We start from the raw sequence: 21,648 nt of genomic DNA, 5'->3' as shown, positions 1-21,648 counted from the left end.
ACCGTAACAGGCTGCTCAGTCTTCTCTTAGAGATCAGGCCTCAATTTCAGTTTCCTGAGACTGAGCAAGCAGTTTCTGAGGAAGAGCCATGAACAAAGGACAATCAATTTCCAACACCCCTGACAGCAAAGATGAGGAGGCCTGCTACGTGCAGTACCAGGCCTGAGCCAGTCCCCACAGTCAGCGCATACTAGGTCAGCCAGCCTGAGCCACAACAGCTCAAGATGATAACCAAATAAGGACAAAGCCTGGGACTTGTCCAGGCCTGCCCCAAAATAGAAAAACTGTAGCCCTAATCAGCCCCTGACTAGCCCCAGCCATTAGAACGTACTAATATGACTGCTACTTGCTTAAGCCAGATATAGATAAAATGATCTAATTGCCTTAGCGATGCTTAGAAGGAGCCTGAGAGCTCCTCTTGGGGTCATCGCTCTCTTGCCTCTGTGTGGGATGGACAGCCCCAGCATGCTGGTAATAAATGCTCTTGTTGATTGCATACATGGATGGTGGTCTTTTATGGGACTTCTCCAGGACCCTAACATTAAACACAACATTCAAAAGGCAGATTCTGAGCCTATAATGGACAGCAATGGCCTCACTAAATACCAGAGACTAACAAACAAAAAGCCCAGTTTCAGGAAAGGGTTACTTCTTTTGGAGTTGTTGGCCAGTGAGGTCCCATAAACCCCCACACAGTACAGGCTCCTGCCGATGCTCTTGGTTCCCCTCAAGAACTTGATGAAAACTCTACTGCTGAAAACACCACTTGCTTGAGTCACAGAACATGGAGCAATCAAGTCAGGATTGGCCTGGAAGCTTCATTCCTACTGGATAGCTTCTACAGTGCTGAAAATGCTATGCCAGAGGAGAGCCATAGGCATCAACCATACCCAGCTGAGAACCCTGGAGCCACAATAACAACTGGCCTGGCAAGACATGCCCACTGGTACAATAGTGGCATGAATTCGTGGAAGTAACCAATCACTTTCCGATTGGATTTAAGGCCCACTCCTTAATGAAACCCATACCTTGTGTTATTAGCCAATAACCTGTGGCTAGATATGTCACAGGCCTTAGGTTAAAAAAAAAAAGAAGCCGGGCGGTGGTGGCGCACGCCTTTAATCCCAGCACTCGGGAGGCAGAGCCAGGCGGATCTCTGTGAGTTCGAGGCCAGCCTGGGCTACCAAGTGAGTTCCAGGAAAGGCGCAAAGCTACACAGAGAAACCCTGTCTCGAAAAACCAAAAAAAAAAAAAAAAAAAAAGAAACTTTCAAAGACACAGCTACCAATTTAAGAATAGATGCAGGGCTACAGGAGAAAGGCAGTGTGATAGGGTGCTTGCCTAGCAAATGTAAGGCCTTAGGAAGAGGCAAGAAGAAAGAGGAAGAGGAGGAGGAAGGAGAAGAGGAAGAGGCAGTAGGGGAGAAGAGAAGCAGCTATAGAAAAAGGAAAAAAAGATTGTGTCTCTTCCTATATGTCAGGTGCTTGAGTGGATCCCTCACCATAACTCCTTCCTGTCTTCTCCTCTCTGTAAACCAGAGTTTGGTTCTGGGACAGTTGGGATCTTGATGTTTGGCTACAAGTCTTTACATTTCTGGTTTCTGGAGACTCTCTAATTGTAACTGAGATAGATCAAAGAAAACAGAAATGCTGGATATAAGGGACATTAATATTAGATACTTGTGGAAACCAGGGCAGAGCCATTGACAAGAGATAGCCCAGCAAACTATCAGAGGAGGCCACAGAAGAACCTCCTCCTTGGGCTTCTAAGTTTTGCTAGTACTGCCCAGAGCCTGAGAAGGCAGATGTGGGAGTTCTGTAACTGGGATTCAGCCTGACTCACCAAGAAGAGGTGTCGGTCCTGAGTGGTGCCATTCTTGGCTGACAATTTCTGGATGTTGCCCTCCTTGATCAGCTCATTGGCTGGGTTGACGATGTCCTCTTCCCCACCCAGCTGCTCATACACCTCCAGGAGCTTATGCATTTTCTCCTGCAAGAGACAGGAATTCCGCTCAGGCAGCTGCAAGGACAAAGGTCTAGGGAACTGCTTTGGACCCAGAGGTGAGCAAAGCCATGCTCTGCAACTGCCACCCAGAGTCCGTTGCAGCAATGAAATGGCTGCCAGTGAAAAGGGAAGGGAACACAGGATGACATTTGAACTGAATATTAAAGGGTGACTAGAAACTCATCGTCCAGAGAATGATAGATCACAAACCTCTGTTGCTATGTACCAGGGACTGTTCTACACCATCCACATTTTAATCATTTAATTCTGACTCAGACTCTATGAGCTGAGTGGCATCGTTATCCCCAGTTTTCAGACAAGGACATTGAGGAATGCAGGAGTCAGTTGAGTGGCTATGACCTAGACTGGGCCAATCTACACATCACATTCCTCAGGCCTGGTTGGGAAGTCACAATGCACAGAGGTACAGTGGGGACAAGGTTAACAGCTCATGGCTCTAGCTCTTGGTTAGAATTCAATACTACTCAAAGTAGAATTGATCCTGTAGGGACTTAGACAATACCAACAAGGACTGGGCCAGGACCTGCTAGGCCTCAGATGTCCTGTCCTTGGACTTGTAATTCCTATCTGTGTACCTAGAAGTGGCAGGTCAGGCTGGCCCTTCTGTCCCTTGTATGGACACTATAGATGGTAGTGGATCAAACAGCACAGGGTGCCTGGGACCCTGGAGGGCAGGGAAGAACCTATGACCTTGCAGGAGCTGGCAGGTATTTGGAAGAGTCAGGTGAAGTCATGGCCTGTCTTGGCTTGCATTGGGAAGGTGGGTGTGGTAGCTTGAATGCAATTGCCTCCCCCACCTCCCCATAAGCTCATAGGGAGTGGCACTATTAGGAGATGTGGCTTTGTTAGAGTAGGTGTGGCCTTGTTGGAGGAAGTGTGTCACTGTGGGGGCGGGCATTGAGGTCTCTTTTGCTCAACCTTTGTTCAGTGTGACACTGAGACTTCTGATCAAGATGTAGCCCCCACCATGTCTGTCTGCACACCGCCACGCTCCCCACCATAACGATAATGGACTGAACCTCTGAAATTGTAAGCGAGCCCCAATTAAATGTTTTCCTTATACGAGTTGCCGTGGTCATGGTGTCTCTTCGCAGCAATAGAAACTCTAACTAAGACAGTGGACATATGCCTACCTGGTTTGTACAGAGAGAGGCTGAGCATGCACTTGGTATTACTAGGGGGTGCTAGGATGTGTACCTGGTACATCCTGGGGAGACTGGGTATATATGTGCTCACTGATGGGGCCCACCAGGAATCAGGGGTAAAGGTGCTTACTTATATGGTTCACCCCCCCGCCCCCCGCATATGCTTTGTGTCCCTACAGCGGTCTGAACTCACCATCTTCCGAATGGCAGCATTGGAATGGTCAGCAGCTGTGGAGATGAGCTCCAGGGACCCTGAATAAGGAGAACCGCGTGAGCCTGGGCACGTGGTAACTTCACAAGTTCTCGCTGGAGAGGCTGACACTGAAAATGTAGGCATGGCTTCCAGTGGGAGGCCTTGTTCCTGCACTTGGCCTTGCTCAGGGTGCCCAGACCGCTCCAGAGGTCTGGCCCAGAAGACACAAAGCCCAGAGCCACTTGCTGAGCCTGCTGGGGCCAACACAAGTGGGACCCTTGACCCTCTTGCACAGTCCCCAGTCCTGTGCTGCCCACCAGTTGCACTGGTCATGACTCTTGAAATTAGAATGCCCTCACTATGGGACCCGTTGCTCTGAATGGAGTCAGTGTTTGGCAATGTCTTCTCCAGAGATAGCATCCTTCCATGTGATAGGAAAAGACTAAATCACTTTGCTGCTAGTCCTCTCTCTCTCTCTCTCTCTCTCTCTCTCTCTCTCTCTCTCTCTCTCCATATATATATATAAAATAGATAGATAGGTAGATAGATAGATAGATAGATAGATAGATAGATAGATAGATAGGATTAGCTATACATATATCCCTCCCTTCCCCCCACTCTCTCTCCTCTGCCTTTCTCTGTGTGTCTCAGCCCAGGGTTCTCAGCCTACTCCAGAGATTCCCCCTCAGCCTGGAAGCCACCTCCACTTACTCTCAGCATCCTTCCGGTCTGGGGCATCCCTGGGGAGCCTCTTCAGGTAGTCTTTGAGCAGCAGCTCATAGCGGGGGACCCTCTGCACAGGCTCCAGCATGTGGTGCTGCAGCGTCAAGTTCCCGCACACCTCCTGCTTCTGGGAACAGAGAACACACACGGGGTCACCAGTCTAGCCCCTGCTTCTGGTACCACAGGCCCTGGAGGTTCCCTGGAGCTGCCTGCTCTTCAAGACACAATTGGCACAGACCACACTTTATAGCTAGAGAAACTGAGGCTGGAAGGTGCCCCATGATGGAAGGAGAACTGGAACTTTCTGGGTGGGCAGCTTTGGATTGAAGAAAACAGGGGCCAGAACAATGCCTCCCCCAACAAAAGTGATTCCCACTCCTAGCCGACCCTCCTCACACTCAGGTGGAGGTCATCTTGCCTAGCTCCCCCAGTATCAGTCCTCATGCCTTGAGGCTGATGAGAGTCCCCGCTTAATAAAGGAAGGAGAGAGCAGGTGGGTGCAGGGAAGCCTAGCCCTGTATTGTCCCCACTCTCCACACCTCCCCTCCTCCCTCCAGATCACAGCTCCCCCTCTGACACACTTTCATGCCTTCTTGGTGCAGACAGCAGGAGTCCACACCCTTGACCCTGCAGGCAGGCCTGTCCACGAAGACTGCTAGCACACTACGGCCTCTTCGCTCACACTGGGCTCTCCTGCCATGCTGCCTGGTTCATCTGCCTCCACCATATCCACAGTGGAGAGGGCCTGTTGTCTCTCCCCTTGCCCACTGCCCTGCCTCTAGCAACTTCAGGGCCCCAGCTACCCACACCTTCCTCAGGCCTCAGTACAAAACTTCTGGTAGAGATGGGCTTAAAACTCTTTTGGGTGCAACAGGTTCTGGGGATCTGAACTCAGGTCCCTGTGCTTAACATAACACTTTATCCACCAAGCCATCTTCTCAGCCCCTAAAACAATTAAGGCTTTTTTTTTGGAGTGGGAGGGCGCAGTTGGTTTGGTTTGGTTTTGGTTGTTGTTAACTTTTTCAAGACAAGAGTTCTCTGTGTAGTGCTGAATGGCCTGGCCTTGAACTCAGAGATCCACTTACCTCTGCCTCTGAGTGCTGGGATTAAAGGTGTGTGCCTCCATATGCCTGTCTTTGTTTTTTAAATGAAGGTTGCAATTATGAAAAGAAAATCTGAGTATTGGTGCTGGAGAGATAGCTCAAAGGTTAGGAGCACTTCCTGCTCTTGCAGAAAACCGGGGTTCAGTCCTAGCAACTACATGGCTAATGACCGTCTGTAACCCTAGTTTCAGGGTATCTGACATCCTCTTCTGACCTCCTTGAGAACCAGACATGCATAGGGTTCACAGACATACATGCAGGCAAAACACTCACATACATAAAATAAAACTTTAAATAAATCTAAAACAAAGTCTGAGTGTCATGTGCTTGCTTGTGATCCCAGTGCTGGGGAGGCAGAGATAAGCAGATACCATTGGCCAGCCTGCTAATGAGTTCTGGGTTCAGTGAGAGACCCTGCCTCAAAACATAAGGTGGGAAGTGATAGAAGACAATCAACCTCAGCTGACCTCTGACCTCCGCATGCACATACATGTACAAGCATACCACCACACACGTTCACAGGCATACACCCCCACACACACACACAATTATTTCAAGCAAGAAGCAAGGGAAGATGAGGGATGGATATTCATAGGGCTTCAAAGTACTTCCCTGCTAGAAACTTACAAGTAGAGAGAGAGGAAAAAAAAAAAAAAAAGCTTTGCTCCAGTGACTCTCACACAGAGGCACAGCCCAAATTGAATCATGGAAAGACCGCAGATAAACCCAAGCCAAGAAACAGCCAATTCCCTCAAGAGGACAAGGACAGAGCCTGTCCTAGAGGGCAGGACTCAGTCTGATAATGGGAGCAGTGTGTGGTCCTTCTTTGGCTTGTGAACCACAGAGAGAAAAAAAGCAGAGAAAACTTAGAAGTGCATCCTTGGGATGGCTGGTGACTGTGCAGGCTGTGAGGAGACACAGTGCTGTGACAGCCACGTGAGGACCTTGATTTCAGTTATCACTGTGTGTGAGGGAGACACTCTCCTTCACACTTAGGGATGAACCTTCAGTACTGTCTGCAGATGAGTTTCAAAAGACAATAACCATCATGTGTGCTTAGAGATAATGGTAAATAGCACAGAATGTCTGTAATGTCTGTAAGTTTGCCCTTCTGTGGTCATGCCTGAGTATGGTGTGTGCGTGCATATCTCTGGCTGAAAACTGAGCTTCTTCGAGGCTTGCTGATCAGCCCCAGAATGTACCTGCCTCATGACTCTACCCTCAGCCCCTGGCACAAAGGTTCAGACACATGCCACCATGTCTGCCTTTACCTGTGGCTAGAGATCCAAACAGGTTCTCGGCTTTCTCTAGCCTTAAGTTGGTCATTTTACAAACTTTTGGTAAATGTTTGGAATTTTTTAAGGCTTATAATTTATAATATGCTTTGGATCAAGCAAAGAATTCTCCAGAGACCAAGGGAAATCTGATGGTTATTTGATCGCATTTTGTTCAGGTCAAGGCTTCTTGACCTTGGCCATGGACATTTGCATAGGAGAATTTGCGGTTGTGAGCTATTCTGTGCATTGTAGATCTGCCCCAGATTCTACCCTCCAGATACCAGAAGACACATCGGTGTCAGCAGACACAGTCCAGGCCCAGGGGCAGAACCATGGTTGTGTCTAGCAGGAAGTATCCCCAGACAGTCCCCACAGTTCAGGGACAACAGAGTGCAGAGGCAGTCAATGCAGACAATTGTCATCCCAATCCTGGAGGTGTCTGGTCACCTGAGGACTTGGTGGACCCGAGAGCCTGGTCTTCCCTGTGTGGACAGGGACAGTGGCCTGTGCTCAGGCTGAACACTGCCTCGCCCTCTGGAGGGAGATGTATGTGAGCTCACAGCAATGATGAGTCTTGTAGCACACACTTATGTGAGAATGTAGTGTCACAGCTTCTTCAGAGGGCTGGGATGGGGGAATGTTGTAGCTGCTCAAGCATGAGGACCTGAATTCAACCCCAGAACCCATGTAGAAAAGCCAGGCATGTTGATGCAGGCCTGTGATCCCAGCACTGCAGAAGCCAGTGTTGGTACACATTTGCAATCCCAGCACTCAGGAGGTGAAGGTAGAATGTTTGAAGTTCAAGGTCATTCTTGGCTTCATAGGGAGTTAAGTTGGTCAGGTTGAGAGACCTTGTTTTGTTGTGGAAGAATTTTTTTGTTTGTTTTTGTTGTTGTTTTTGGTTGTTTGTTTTTGTTTTGGATATGGTGTCTTAGCATGTAGTGCTATCTGGCCTAAAATTTGCTATGTAAACCAGGGTGGCCGCAAACTCACAAAGATTCACCTGCTTCTGTCTCCTGAGTGCTGAGATTAGAGGCACGTGTCTGGCCTGAGACCCTGTCTTAAAAAAATCTTTTTGAAATTAAAAAAAAAAAGTGTGTATATCATACTCCTTCAGCCCCAACCTGAATGCTGTGGATGACGTCCTTAAACTGCGGAGAGCGCTGGGTCCATGTGCTCACCAGCCCCATTGCCCTGTCAAAGTTCTTGACGTACTCTCCGTACATCTTCAGGAATGGAGCCAGTTTCTGCAGGATATCTCCAAGGCGAGGGTTTGTGTCCCTGTGTGGAGAAGCATGGTCATCGGACGAACAGTCTAGGTGGAACAGAGCTGACGAGTAGTGCTCGGATGGTAAGCACGCTGGCCAGCCTCTCTGAGCGTGTTTCCTCCCAGATTGTGGAGTAGAAAATAGTGTTACTGGACATTAGGAGAGGGTTTCTCTAAATACTTCAACAGCACTGGTGAGGCTCGGAGCCCAAAGAGAGGGTCTTAGCAACGGTGCTGCCCCTGATTGGTGGGCCGGTCAGTGAAGTGCTATTCTAAATGAGCACAGATTAGAAAATGACGGATCTATACACTGCCACCAAAGCCACAGAGAGAAGCGGACTTTGCAAGACCAACAGCGAAAACTTCTTAGTGCGCTGAGTGAACAAATAAATTCTAGGAAGCAAATATTATGATAATAGTTGTGCAATTATGGCCTCTGCATTAAAACATCTCCTCCAGAAAAGGGGGGGGGGGCGGTCCTTAAGACTCAGGCAGTAAAACTTAACCAGACTCAGGAATTGACCAAAACTTCAGGAAGCTCCTGTAACTTACACGATTCAGAAGGCCTCGCCCCAAGGTCCTAAAAGCGGTAGCAATTGCTTGGGAGAGACTTTTCACTGGGCCAGGCTGCATTCAAGCTGTGGGGGAGCTTCAGGAATGCAGCTTTCATGAGACCTCCCCTGCTGCAGACACCTTGAAGCCACCCATGCTCCCATAAATAACCCCAATAAACTCACTGCTTCAACTAAGCCGGGATTGGGTGGAATCCCCTTTTTAATTTTTTTAAAAAATTTTTTTGGTCTATCATTGGTGCCCTATCTTGGGTAAACAGATGTTGTTCACATCTCCACAGGAAAAATCAACACAGTAATTTTTGATCTTAGAACTCTCTTTTAAAGATTTATCCTTAGTAATTATCAAAACCAAAGGAAAAAGAGCACAGTCAGAAAGGCACCACTTGGTACTCCTGTGAAACTGTGCACCAAGTTTTGATTTTACAAAATTAAGCAACAAGTGGCCCTGTGTCAGCATCATTACAGGACTGCAGAGACACTGTGCGGACGCGTAGGGATTCCAGAGCATGGAAGGAGAAAGCCTGTGCTGCAGACAAGCCTTGTCCCCCGAAGTCCACGGCCAGCTCTAAACACCTTCAGGACACAGTGCAGCCTGCCCTGCCACTTCTGAGGATTCACAAAATGGCCCAGCCACACACTGAGACAAAGACGACAAGACATACCCCCAACCACCCAAGGCAGAGTCAGGAGACACGAGGGGCAAGCCAGCCTGCAAAGGAAGGAAGGCAAACTTCATGCCTTCCCAAATGCAGGGGTACATGGCTAAAACTGGTCGGCCTCTCTCGTGGCATCACATTAACTGTGGCTTGCAGCTTTTGCTAAAGATAGGCAGAAGCTGAGGGCCACAGAAAGCAAAGGACTGGAACCACTCTTGAAGAGAAAGTCCTTTTTAAAAGCAAAGGTAGAAACAGGCTGAGAGAGAAAATAAAACTCCAGGGGGCTGCTGGGGTTTGCTGGCTGCTAACCTCTATGCTGCTTCCAGAGGTCAGATCTCATCCTGATCCACAAGCTCACAGAGCCCCCACGGCCCAGTCACAGCCACCACCCCGGAAGAGGCGGGGCTGGTGTTGGAACCAGACTCTCAGGGAAGGGAGGCACCCAGCCCCCCACCCCCAAGAACCTGGTTTAGAGGCCCTGTGGGTGGCCATGGACCACACTTACCACTCCTCTGTGATCCTCTTCTTCAACTCGGGCAGGAGGAAGTGCCCGTGGAAACGGTAGATGGAAGAGATGTTAGAGAAAACACCCGTGGTGACTTCTGGAGGGATCCCCGCTTCTGTCAGCTTGGTGCAGAAGACCTGAGCACAGAGAAGCCCACAATGGCCACCGTGAGCCAGTCAGACACTTACCACAGGAGTGGGCTCTTGGCTTCCTTTTTTTTTTTAAATCTGACCTCAAACTCATAGAGATCTACCTGCCTCTGTCTCCCAACTGCTGGGATTAAATGCATGCACCACCATCACCTGGCTTTTTTTTTTAATTAAAAATTTTTTTTTTAATTAGGTGGCACACTTTTTAATCCCAGCACTTTGGAAACAGAGGAAGGTGGATCTCTGTGAGTTCGAGACCAGCCTTACCTACAGTGCGAGTTTCAGGACAGCCAGGACTACTCAAAGAAACCCTGTCTTGAAAACAAAGCAAACAAACAAAAAATTTACTCTGTGTGTGTGTGTGTGTGTGTGTGTGTGTGTGTGTGTGTGTGTGTGTGGTGCATGCAGTGCACACACCTGTGTGTATATGCAGAGGCCCGAGGAAGACATCAGTGTCTTGCTGTCCCCACCGCACTCTCTTGAGCAGAGGTTAGCAGCCAGCAAACCCCAGCAGCCCCGTCTTTGCACTCCATGCTGCTGGGGTGACAGATGTGTGTGCCACTTTGTTTATGTTTATTTTATGCTTACGAATGCTTTGTCTGAGTTATGTCTATGCACCTGTGTGCCTTGTGCCTCGGAGCCTCTGGAACTAGAATTACAGATGGCTGTAAGGTCTTTCATTGGTGCTAGGGACCAAACCCAGGTCCTCTGGAAGAGCACCCCGTGCCCCCAACTGCTGGGCCATCACTCCAGCCTCCAAGTGTGCACTCTTTATGTGGGTGCTGGGATTCAAACACAGGGCTTCGTGCTTGCATAGTAAACACTCTGTGATGGCTGTTACGCCAACTTCACACAGGCTAGAGTCATCTGAAAGGAGGGACCTCAGTTGAGAAAATGCTTCCATAAGATCGTGCTGGGGGGCATTTTCTTAATTAGTGATTGATGGGAGAGTGCCCAGCCCACTGTGGGTGGTGCCATCCCTTGACTGTTGGTCCTGGGTGCTCTTAAGAAAGCAGGCTGAGTGAATTTGAAGAGCAAGCTGGAATCAGCATTCCTCCATGACCTTTGCATCAGCTCCTGCCTCCATGTTTTTGCCCTGGTTGAGTTTCTCCACCTTCCTTCAGTGATGGACTATGATGTAGAAGCATAAAGCAAATAAACCCTTTCCTTTCCAGCTTGCTTTCGGTCATGGTGTTTCAAAACAACAATAGTAACTCTAACTAAGGCACACTCTTACCTGCTGAGCCATCTCTCTAGCCCCATTTACGTTTTCCTGACGAATGTCAGAACCAGAATCCTCCAGCTTTAAGTCTATGGAAAGCCTGCTTACAGCTGAGGATCGGGGTTAAGGTAGGAGCAGTGTGGGGTGGATGGGGTGTGACATCTTTCATCATCACCCTCTCAGGAGTAGAAGGAGATCTTCTCTGGCTTGTGAGGCACAGGCAGGAGCCACACCCTGTGCAAACCTTGTTTTCTGGGTGCTGTATTTTCTGTGGGCAGGGATGCATAGCCCCCACTGGCCTAGCTATGGATGTGTTGTGTGTACATGTGTGCACGTCCATGAGAGTGCAGGTGCACATGGGCATAGATGTGTGCATGCCGTGGAGCTTAAAGGACAATTTCAGATGTCATTCCTCAGGCATCATTCATCTTGTGTTTTGGGTTTTTTGTTTGTTTGTTTGTTTTGACAAGGTCTTTTCACTAAACCTTAAACTTGCCGAGTAGGTAAGACTAGACTGTCTGGCCAGCAAGCTCACGGTATCTCTCTGTTTCCACCTCCCCAGTGCTGGAATCATAAGCATTAGCCATCATGATTAGCCTGGCATTTTTACATGAGTTCTAAAAATCAAACTCAGGCCCTTGTGCCTGCAAGGCAAACACTTTACTAACTGAGGCATCTCCTCAGACCCCAACATCGTTCATGTGTTCAAATCATGCATTCTCCATGAAGAAATGTCCCCCCAAAGTGAACATGCTGAGCTGCTGCCCCAGAGCCACAAGGACTGGGAACAAAAAAAATCTGTTTTCGGCCAGACTTTATCTGAATTCGTACTCTAAACATGATACCCAAACAATGTGAAGGGATCTGTAGTTTGAATTCTGGGCATGGAGAGAAGGGGATTCTCAGCCCTCCACGCTACCTGGTCCAGCAAGTGCAGACGCCTCACGTAGGCTTCCTCTGTGTGCAGGAGCTCCTGAGCAATGTGCAGCAGCTTCTGTGGGTCAGAGCACTGCAGAAAGAAGGGAAGCCACTTACTTGGGGGTGGGGGCGGTGCACCTAACAAGGCTACCCACAATACACCAGGATGCCCAGGGTGCAGAGGGAGTAGAAAGAGACTCCTGAGTCTCAGATGTGGTACTTGGTTCTCTTAGATGCTATTTGCATGGAGAGTTCTAGAAAAAGCACAGCAGTTTCTGCCAGTCTCTCCAAAGCTTCTTCAGTCCAGATGGGACTGTTATGTTTCTGGACCTCTAACTAGGGAGCAGCCATAGCAACCCCATCAGAATCCAATGTATAGCTGGAGTGCCACTCAGCGAGAGAAAATTTGCCTACCATGCTTAAAACCTGGGGTTCCATCACTAGCAACACACACACACACACACACCACACACACGCTCATATATGCCCTACTGTGTTGTAGAATATTTAACTATGTAAAGGTGTGTTACATTTGTTTATACTGCAGAATGTTAGTTTAACTGTGTAAAGATGTGTTACATTTATTTCTGCTGCCTTTGTTAACGATGTAAAGATGTGTTGCATTTGTTTCACCTTGCCTGCCTAAGGCACCTGATTGGTCTAAAAGAAGGAGGAGAGAACGTGGGAGAAAATGGAGGGACACTCCTGGGGCCAGAAGCCAGGCAGCCACCTGCTAGCCATGGAGATAGCAGGAAAGTAAGATAGAAAGAAAGAAAGGAAGGAAGGAAGGAAGGAAGGAAGGAAGGAAGGAAGGAAGGAAGGAAGAAAGGAAGGAAGGTAAAAAGGCCCAAGGCAAAATGTTGATAAAGAGAAACAGATTAAAATAAGAGCTAAGCTAAGGCCGAGCTTTCAAAACTCACAATAAGTCTCTGTGTCGTGATGTGGGAGCTGGTTGATGGTCCAAAAGAAAGCCTGCCACACTACTGCAAAGTGACATCAACAAAACAGAAGGCCACCAAGCTGCAGGTACTCTTCAGAGACCCTGATGGAACAACATACAGACCAGAAAACCTATGAGAGCTGGGGACACAAAGTGAGCGACCACTGCACCCACGTGTGTGTGCCACAAAGGGAGCCCAGGGGAAGGTGGGAAAATTGGTGGCACTGGATATACCCATCTCAGTCTAGTTGTTTGGCAGATAGCAAAGTGCCTGTGAGTGTATAGTTTATAAACAACAGAAATGTATCCCACAGTTATGGAGGCTGGAATTTCAAGGTCAAAGCATGGGCAGGTCTGGTGTCTGGTGAGGTCACAAGTCTCTGTTTCAAAATGGTGATGCTGATGCCTGAGCTTACAGTGTGAAAGGGGAGGGAAAGGGAAGAGGGATGAAGGCTGCTTCATCCTCACGGGACAGAAGAACAGAAGAACAGGAGCCCACGAATTCCTCCCTGGTCGCTATTTTATTGGACAGTGCTGGGGATTGAACCCTGCCCTGAACACATCTTAAGGCAAGCACAGGCTGCTGGGCTACCTCCCAGGCTTTCCCCACTCCCTTCTGTGGGGACACTGATTCCATCCTCATTACTTAACACCTCCTAAAGGCTTAACCACGAAACAGACCATGATCTCAGTATTATCACATTGCTGACAAGACTCTAGCAGGTGACTTCTGGGGTGCATATTCAGTCTATGGCAATGCCCTTCAGCATTCCTCCCCCTATGCAATATGGCACAGAACAAATGGGGGGGGGGGGCGTCCACACCAGGGCTCCTCCCACACCAGGGTCCCTTCCACACCAGGACTAGGCCTGCAGGGCAGAAACAGAAAACTCATCCAGGCACTGATAGGTCTGACTCCTCAGAGCTCTACCCAGGGGCTTGGGACTGTGGACTCTGTCTTGCATGAGTAGAGAGCAGATGAACCCAGAACTGGAGTGTGAAAGTCACTGAAAACAAAGGCCAGCAGCATGTAAGAATTCGGGTTCCACAGGCAGATGCTCTGAGACCCCCAGCTGTGTTGATAAAGTCTTCCTTCACCTAAAGCTCCACACAGTCTGGAGGGATGGTTTCTTCAAATGCCCCCATCCAGCCAAAACTAAAAGCCACAAACAAAACTTATAAACCATACATAGAAGCAGGAGAATATGACCCAATCAGAGGAAGAAAACAATCCCCCTGAAGTTGACCCTAAAGAACTGTAGATCTGGGGCTTGAGGGCGTCAATTCAGTCAACAAAGTCTTTGCCACATAAGCACAAGAGCCTGAGTTTAGTCCTCGGTACTGATATACAACAGCTAGGCGTGATGACACGCACTTGTAATTCCAGCACTGGAGAGAGAGAGATAGGTAGATCCTTGGGGCTCTCTGGCCAGCTCCCCAGACTAATCAGTGAGCACTAGACCCCAGTGAGAAACACTGTCTCAAAGAAACCAAGGTAGAGAGCAGTTGAGGGAAGACATAAGGTTGTACTCTGGCCTCCACACACAAGTGCACATACATGCATGTGTACCTACACACACACACAGATCCATGATCAAGCAAAGATGGAAAAAAATCTGTCGTAAATGTGCTAAAAAAATTTAAGAAATGACATATGAACAAGAAACACCATCAACAGGGATATAAACAAAACCATTAAAAAGAACGAAGCAGACATTCTGGAGTTGAATAGCCTGTGGAGCTCATAAAGAGGGTCCATCCAGACTTGAACAGGCAAAAGAAACTGCAAACTTGAGGAGAAGTCATTCGAACAGGAAATTGTTGTGATCGTCTTCTCTTTTTTATTTTATTGTATGGGTGTTTTTGCTTGTCTGTGCACATGTGCATGCAGTGCCCGTGGAGGCCAGAAGAGGGCATCAGATCCCCTGGAACTGGAGTTACAGAAGGTTGCAAGCTGTCATGTAGGTGCTGGGAATCAAACTGGGGCCTCTGGGAGAGCAGCCAGTGCTCTTAACTGCTGAGCCATCTCTCCAGCACCACACCCTGCCTTTTTTCAAGATTTATTTGTTTTTATTTTATGTATATAAATGTTTTGCCTAGATGTATATATGTGCACTAGGTGTATGCCTGGTGCCTGAAGAGGCTAGAAGAGAGTATCATATCCCCTGAAATTGGAGTTATAGATAGTTGTAGGTAATGGGAACTGAACCCAGGTCTTCTGCAAGAGCAACCAGTGCTCTTAACCCACAAGCCATCTCTCCAGCTCCCAAAGAAGTCACTTAAAATCAGTCAGTAGAGAAATAAAGTGTTTGCTATTAAATCTGATGTGAGGGTGGGCTTTAAGGTCTCATATGCTCAAGCTATGCCCAGTGTGGTACACAGTCTCCTTCTGCTGCCTATGCATCAAGAACTCTCAACACCAGCACTATGTCTTCCTGTTTACCACCATGCATACCGCCATGCTTCCTGCCATAACAATAACAGACTAAACTTCTGAAACTGTAGGCCAGTCCTAATTAAATGTTTTCCTTTATAAGAGTTGCCATGGTCATGGTGTCTTTTCACAGCAATAGAAACCCTAATTAGACACATAGTAAATAAATAAGAAAATATATCTTTGGGGGAAAAGAACAGCAAAAGGAGTCGGTCAGATAGAGATAATGGAATGGAGCAACAGGGATGGTTCGCTGGCAGAGCACTTGCTGGTAGAGCACTTGCCTAGTGTGCAGGAGTCTCTGGATTCCATGCTAGCACCACATAAACTGGATGTGGGTGTGGTCGCACACGCCTGTAATCCTAACAGTGAAGAGCCTAAGGCAGGAGAATTATTAGTTTGGGGTCATCCTGGGTTACACAGGCCAGAAATAGTAATAAGAAAAACGTGAAATCCATCTTCAATGGTCTGTGACATATCCAGGTGAGTTTGTGGCATCAGGAAGGAGGAGGTGGATGTCAGCATCAAATGAAACGCTGCAAATTTAAAATGTTTTAGGAACAGCAATGGTAGCTAGAAGTAAAACATCTATGAATATGCACAAAAGGAAAGTAGAAGGAATCAAAGTAGATCATTACCAAAATCAATGAAATAAATTGCAAAGACACACAGTAAGAGAGGAAAGGGGAGAGCAAGAGAGTGACCGGTGCAGGCAGCAGCCTCACGAGTGGCCTTCGTGTCCGTCCCCATTAGTACCGACTATGGTGATATTTTATTTGTATTAAAATGTTATTTGTATGTTAATAAATAAAGTTGCCCGGGGTCAGAGCTATTAGCAAGCCATAGGAAAGCAGGGCAGTGGTGGCGTACGCTTGTGATCCCAGCACTTGGTAGGCAGAGCTGGGTAAGTCTCTGTGTGTTCAGGGATACAGCCATTATTGGATACACATGCCTTTAATCTCAATACCAATCATGGAAAACCTGGAGGTCTATACAGACAGGCCGTGACGAGGCAGTCATGTGGTTGGGTTTACAACCAATGAGAAGGCAGAACAGAAATTCTATATAAGGACTTTAACACAGAAAGTAGCTCTGGTTCGGAGAGGTAGGACCATTGCAGGAGGAAGGGTAAGGTTTTAGCTCTTAGCTCTGACCTCTTGGCTTTCTTCTTTGCATTGGTTCTGTGTTTCTTATTTAATAAGAAGGTTGGTTACATCTACAACCGACTTTACATGTAATCTGTAAACTCTTCATAAAAAAATACACAGGTCAAATGAACTAAAGACAACTGAAGCTGGGTGTGGTAGCACATGCCTGTAATTCCAGTGAAAGGATTGATGAGAATGCAAGACAGCCCGACTATGAGGCGAGTTCCAGGCCAGCCTGAGGTATAAAGTGAGTCAATCCCTCTCTCTCTTCCCCCACTGCTGTGGGATGTTCTGTATGGCAAATGTGTTGCTCTGATTGGTTAATAAATAAAACACTGATTGGCCAGTAGCCAGGCAGGAAGTATAGGTGGGACTAACAGAGAGGAGAATGGAAGGTCACAGGAAGGCAGAGAGAGACCTGCCAGCTGCCGTCATGACAATCGAGATGTAACGTACCGGTAAGCCACGAGCCACATGGCAACTTATAGATTAATAGAAATGGGTTAATTTAAGATAAAAGAAGTAGATAACAAGCCTGCCACGGCCATACAGTTTATAAGTAGTATAAGCGTCTGAGTGATTATTTTATACATAGGGTTGTGGGACTGTGGGGGCTTGATGGGACCTGGATAGAAGCTCTCCAGCTACACCCCACCCCACACCATCCAGGGGAGTTGGTCCTGGGGTACCAAGAAGCAAGCAAACAAACAACAATTATGGTTTGGTTTGGTTTTGAGACGGGGTCTCCTGTAAATCAGACAGGACTCAAACTCCTATGTAGCTGAGGGTGAGTTTAAGCTTCTAATCCTAGGATTGCAGGTGTGCACTATCACACTCCCTCTTTCCTAAATATGTTCTTGTTTTGTACACTGAAGATTTGTCACCTGGATTGGTTTAATAAAAAGCTGAATGGCCAATAGCTAGGCAGGATTTTCAGGGCAGAGAGGATGCTGGGAAGAAGGTGGTGACACGGACAGTTGCCAGGCAGAGACGGAGGAAGCAGGAAAGCAGCATGGATAGTACAGAGGAAAGGCAATAAAGCCACCAGGCAGAAAGTAAATTAACAGAAATGCATTAATTCAAGTAACAAGAGCCAGTTAGAAACAAGCCTAAGCTACCGACGGAACTTTCACAATTAATAATAAGTCTCCATGTCATGATTTGGGAGCTGGCAGGAGGGACAGAAAAATCCACCTACATATGTTATTCACAAGAGACTCATTTTGTATATTTGCATATAAGAAACCACAGGATGGAAGTGGAGAAAGATGGAAGATGAAATCCTATGCAAATAACAACTTCCCCCTTCCCCCCCAAAAAAGAAAATGAATGTCCTTATTTATAGCAAACAGAATAAGGTGTTTGCCACTGAACCTGATGACCTGAGTTCAATCCTTGGGACCTACGTGGTGGAAAGGAGAGAATCCATTCCACAAAGTTGTCCTCTGACTGCCATACCCCTCCACACACTAAATAAATAACCATGTTTTAAAAAATTTAAAAAAACTATAAAAAGCATAATACAATGATAAAAAGCATCACCAAGAAGATATCACAATATATGAAGTAAACTGTAACTACATTGGATGGAGAACTAACCAGCAACAAGTTAATAGCTAGAATACCCATCTTTCTGTAATGGGAAGAAAGATCCCATTCTAGACAGAAGATGGTAGGCAAACCGAGGTCTTGGACAACACCATACATAATGTTCTCCTGACAACAGTGCAACATATGATGAACATTGCTCAGGATAGACCATGTGCTGCATAAAACAGGTCTTAACAAATTCAAGAAAGCTGAAATTATTCAAGATACTTTTTCAGTCACAATGGAATAAAGCCAGAAAATGGAGAAAATCCACTGATACAGGCAAATTAAGATCCCAGGGCAAGCTGGTGAGCTACACTAGCCAATGGGAGCACCGTAGGTCAAGGAGAGATCCTGCCTCAAGAAACACAGTGGAGAGGTCCCACAGAAAGCCAGAGGCTATGGATTTGTTCCAGATTAAGATACATCAGGTTTGACCAGCCAAGACCCCCTGAAAGGTCTCCGATGACACCATGGCCCAGATGATCCAACATCCAGAATGGTTTGAAGGCAACTGGCTCAGACGATACACCCTCATGGACTTTTCCATGATCCTAAAATTTTCTTTGTATCCCCATAAGATACAGCGCCCCCCTCCAGCAGGAAGTAGTAAGAGAAGCTACGCCCAAATTCCCAAATTATATGTAATTTTACTTTGTTAAGGTTAAAACCTTCCTTTTTTTTAAAAAAAAAAGGGGGGGGAAGTGCTGTGGGATGTTCTGTATGTCAAATGTGTTGCTGATTAGTCAATAATTAAAACACTGATTGGCCATTGGCTAGGCAGGAAGTGTAGGCGGGACAAGGAGGAGAATAAAGCTGGGAAGTGGAAGGCTGAGTCAGAGAGACACTGCCAGCCACCATGATGACAAACAGCATGTGAAGATGCCGGTAAGCCACGAGCCATGTGGCAAGGTATAGATTTATAAAAATGGATTAATTTAAGCTGAAAGAACAGTTAGCAAGAAGCCTGCCATGGCCATACAGTTTGAAACCAATACAAGTCTCTGTGTTTACTTGGTCGGGTCTGACGGCTGTGGGACTGGCGGGTGAGAGAGATTTGCCCTGACTGTGGGCCAGGCAGGAAAACTCTAGCAACAGAGAGGGTTCCAGGAAGACACCTAACGTCAACTTAGGGCCTCCACATGCATGCCCACACAGGTGCACATGCACCTGCATGCAAAAGTATGACCCCTACACATGTGAACACAGACACTCAAAAAACAAAGAAAGAAAGAAGTGCTGAGAACAGTCAGTGACATGGCACTTATCTATCATGTCCAAGATCCTGGGTCCCATTCCCTGCACCAGAAAAAAATTATATACACAAACATCTTAAAACACCCGAACTGCACATATTGAGAAACCAGAAGAGCAAGAGCAGGCTAAACCCAAGGCTAGGCTATAAGAAGGCAGGAAGTAAGAAAGATCAGAGCAGAGATAAAAGACAAAGAATGGAAAAACAATTTCAAAAGAGTAATCAAGCCAAAGTCGGTTTTCTGAAAAGCTCAAAAAAAAAAACCTCACAAACTTTATCTAGGTTACCTTAGAGAACAGAGAGAAGACTCAGTTACTAAAGTCAGAAATGAGAGAGGGGTGGTATTGTTACCAATGGTGATGTGCAGATAAAAAGGATATAAGAAAGTGAGCAATTATGTGCTAACAAGTTGTACAACCTAGAAAAAAATGAATCCTCAGAAATACTTGGCTATAAAGACTACTAAATCATGAAGAAATAAAAACATCTGGAAAAAAGCAATGAATAAGGACATTGATTCAATAATTCCAAAATTCCCAACAAAGGATAAGGGACAGGTGGCTTACTTACTTAGAAATTCTACCAAACTTTCAAATAATTGATAACTATCTATATAACCCTCTCTCTCTCTCTCTCTCTCTCTCTCTCTCTCTCTCTCTCTCTCTCTCTCTCTCTCTCACACACACACACACACACACACACACACACACACACACACACCCCAGTGAGGAAAAAACCACATTCAAGTGTCATGGATGAGCACACCCAAGGTATCAGGGGCCCCATCTGGCCTTTTCTGGTAGACTCCATCCCAGGCATTACCCTTGTGTGGAGTGAGTGTGTGGGTACATTTCCTGAGCACAGGTGTAGGTGTTACACAGTACAAATATCTAGCGCTGCCCAGACACCCTGTGTTGGGTGTAGAGGAAGCCGGACTTACCTGAGTCAAGCTGACATTCTCCTCTGGCCCGGAAGGGATGATCTTAGGGTCAGGTTCCTCACCCATGCCACTATCTTCCTCCTCCTGGGGGGTGTCTTGTGGGACCTGGCCGTCCACAGCTGTCTCAGAGTGTAGCCCCAGTATGGCAGGGCCTGGGGAGCCCCCACTTCCCTCTTCACAGGGAAAGTTCTCACTGGCCACACTGGAGGATGGGCTGTCAATCCCACTGTCCCTGTTGGGGATCTTCATGGCACCACTTGACTCCCCCAAAGAGCTGTCCCCTGCTGAAGCTGGGCTGCTGGGAGCCCCTCGGTGGGCACCTGGCCCAATGGGAAGTGCTTGAAGCTTCCCCAGTGGGGAGCTTCTGGGCCCAGCACCAAGAACCCCAGGAGGGGCAATGGCGTCTTGGGGAGTCGAAGAGTTCCTACCCAATTCCATCTTCACGGCCAAACTCACTGGGCTCTGCTAGGAGGCTGCCGGCTTCCTGTTGGGGAGAAAGGAGCCTGTTCAGCATAGTCACCGAAAGCAACCTCCAAAGAGTTAGCCTCAGTCAGACAGGGCAGGCTGGGGCTGTGTGGGAAATATTACTTCACAACACCCCATTGGCTTCAGTTGGGTCCTATGCAGACAGGCTTTGAGAGAACAGCAAAGGGAGTATGTTTTATCTGAAAAGTAAGGTTTTCACCCACATCAAAAAGTAATCCTTGGCCTGGGGAGTCAGTGGGTAAAGAGCTTGCTGCTGTGCAAGAATGAGGACACACAGTACCAACATTAAAAGTTGGGTGTGGTGGTACCTGACTGTGCCTGTAATCCCTATGCGAGGGGTGGAGGCTGGGGAGACAGTTGAATCCTTGGAACTCAATGGCCAGCCTAAAGAATGAGTTCTAGTGAGAAACCCTGCCTCAAAAAATACGAGGGAGACGCTGATGTGACCTCTGGCCTGCACACACATACACACGGGCATACCCTACCCCCATCCACACAGAAACGATCCTATGGAATAGTGCGTGGATGAGCGGCTACTGGCCATTTAATATATTTAAAATTCATGCATGAAGCAGTGACACAGGCAGCAGAAGGGTGGCGGCTTCCGTTTATGACACACTACTGTGTCCACACAGCTTTTTAAACCCTGACATTCTCAGGAGATGAAGCCAAATGACCTGGGTGCTACAGGTAGTTCATGTGACGCTTGCACACCAGACAGGAGACAGTCAAGTGTCAACTCTTAGAGCTCAAGGGATTCATCAACAGCTCTGAGGAGGGTCAAAGGTGAGACTAGACGTGAAGGAGATAGACAGTCCCCCAAATCATCTTCTTGATGCTAAAGTGCCGCTTCAGAGGACCAAGGGGGCTGCAGACAACAGTCACTTACCTGTTAGCCAACACTGTTGCCCAATGAAGCTGTCAGAGACAGATGCCCTCTTCCTCCTGGGACTGCCCAAAAGAGACTAGAACAGTAGTCTACTGGGAATCTCCTGCCCAGACCACTGGAAGTAGAGCTGTTTAGAAAGTACTGGAAAAACACAAAAAGAGAACGGTGTTTGGAAGAGCCAAAGTCCAGTTCTAAAGAAAGACATTTG

At 47.4% G+C, this 21,648-nt stretch overlaps 1 protein-coding gene across 3 annotated transcripts in view; it reads right to left on the bottom strand.

Moving 5' to 3' along the window:
- Positions 1–21,648, bottom strand: part of Fgd3 (FYVE, RhoGEF and PH domain containing 3) — a 62,533-nt gene that overhangs the window by 19,683 nt on the left and 21,202 nt on the right. For all 3 annotated transcript variants that reach the window (XM_052728034.1, XM_052728037.1, XM_052728036.1), the window contains exons 2-9: positions 21,441–21,581; positions 20,066–20,549; positions 11,760–11,849; positions 9,470–9,606; positions 7,591–7,747; positions 4,075–4,213; positions 3,364–3,422; positions 1,843–1,989 (exon numbers count right to left, since the gene is read on the bottom strand). In XM_052728034.1, coding sequence (XP_052583994.1) covers positions 1,843–1,989; positions 3,364–3,422; positions 4,075–4,213; positions 7,591–7,747; positions 9,470–9,606; positions 11,760–11,849; positions 20,066–20,503 — 1,167 coding nt within the window. In that variant the 5' untranslated portion in view covers positions 20,504–20,549; positions 21,441–21,581. The remainder of the gene's footprint in view (positions 1–1,842; positions 1,990–3,363; positions 3,423–4,074; positions 4,214–7,590; positions 7,748–9,469; positions 9,607–11,759; positions 11,850–20,065; positions 20,550–21,440; positions 21,582–21,648) is intronic.

The sequence above is a fragment of the Peromyscus californicus genome, unplaced genomic scaffold (genome assembly GCF_007827085.1).
Source record: "Peromyscus californicus insignis strain IS unplaced genomic scaffold, ASM782708v3 Scaffold_8__1_contigs__length_139910024, whole genome shotgun sequence".
Classification (NCBI taxonomy): Eukaryota; Metazoa; Chordata; class Mammalia; order Rodentia; family Cricetidae; genus Peromyscus; species Peromyscus californicus.
The sequence above is the reverse complement of the archived record's forward strand: the minus strand, read 5'-3'. Positions and strand labels throughout refer to the sequence as shown.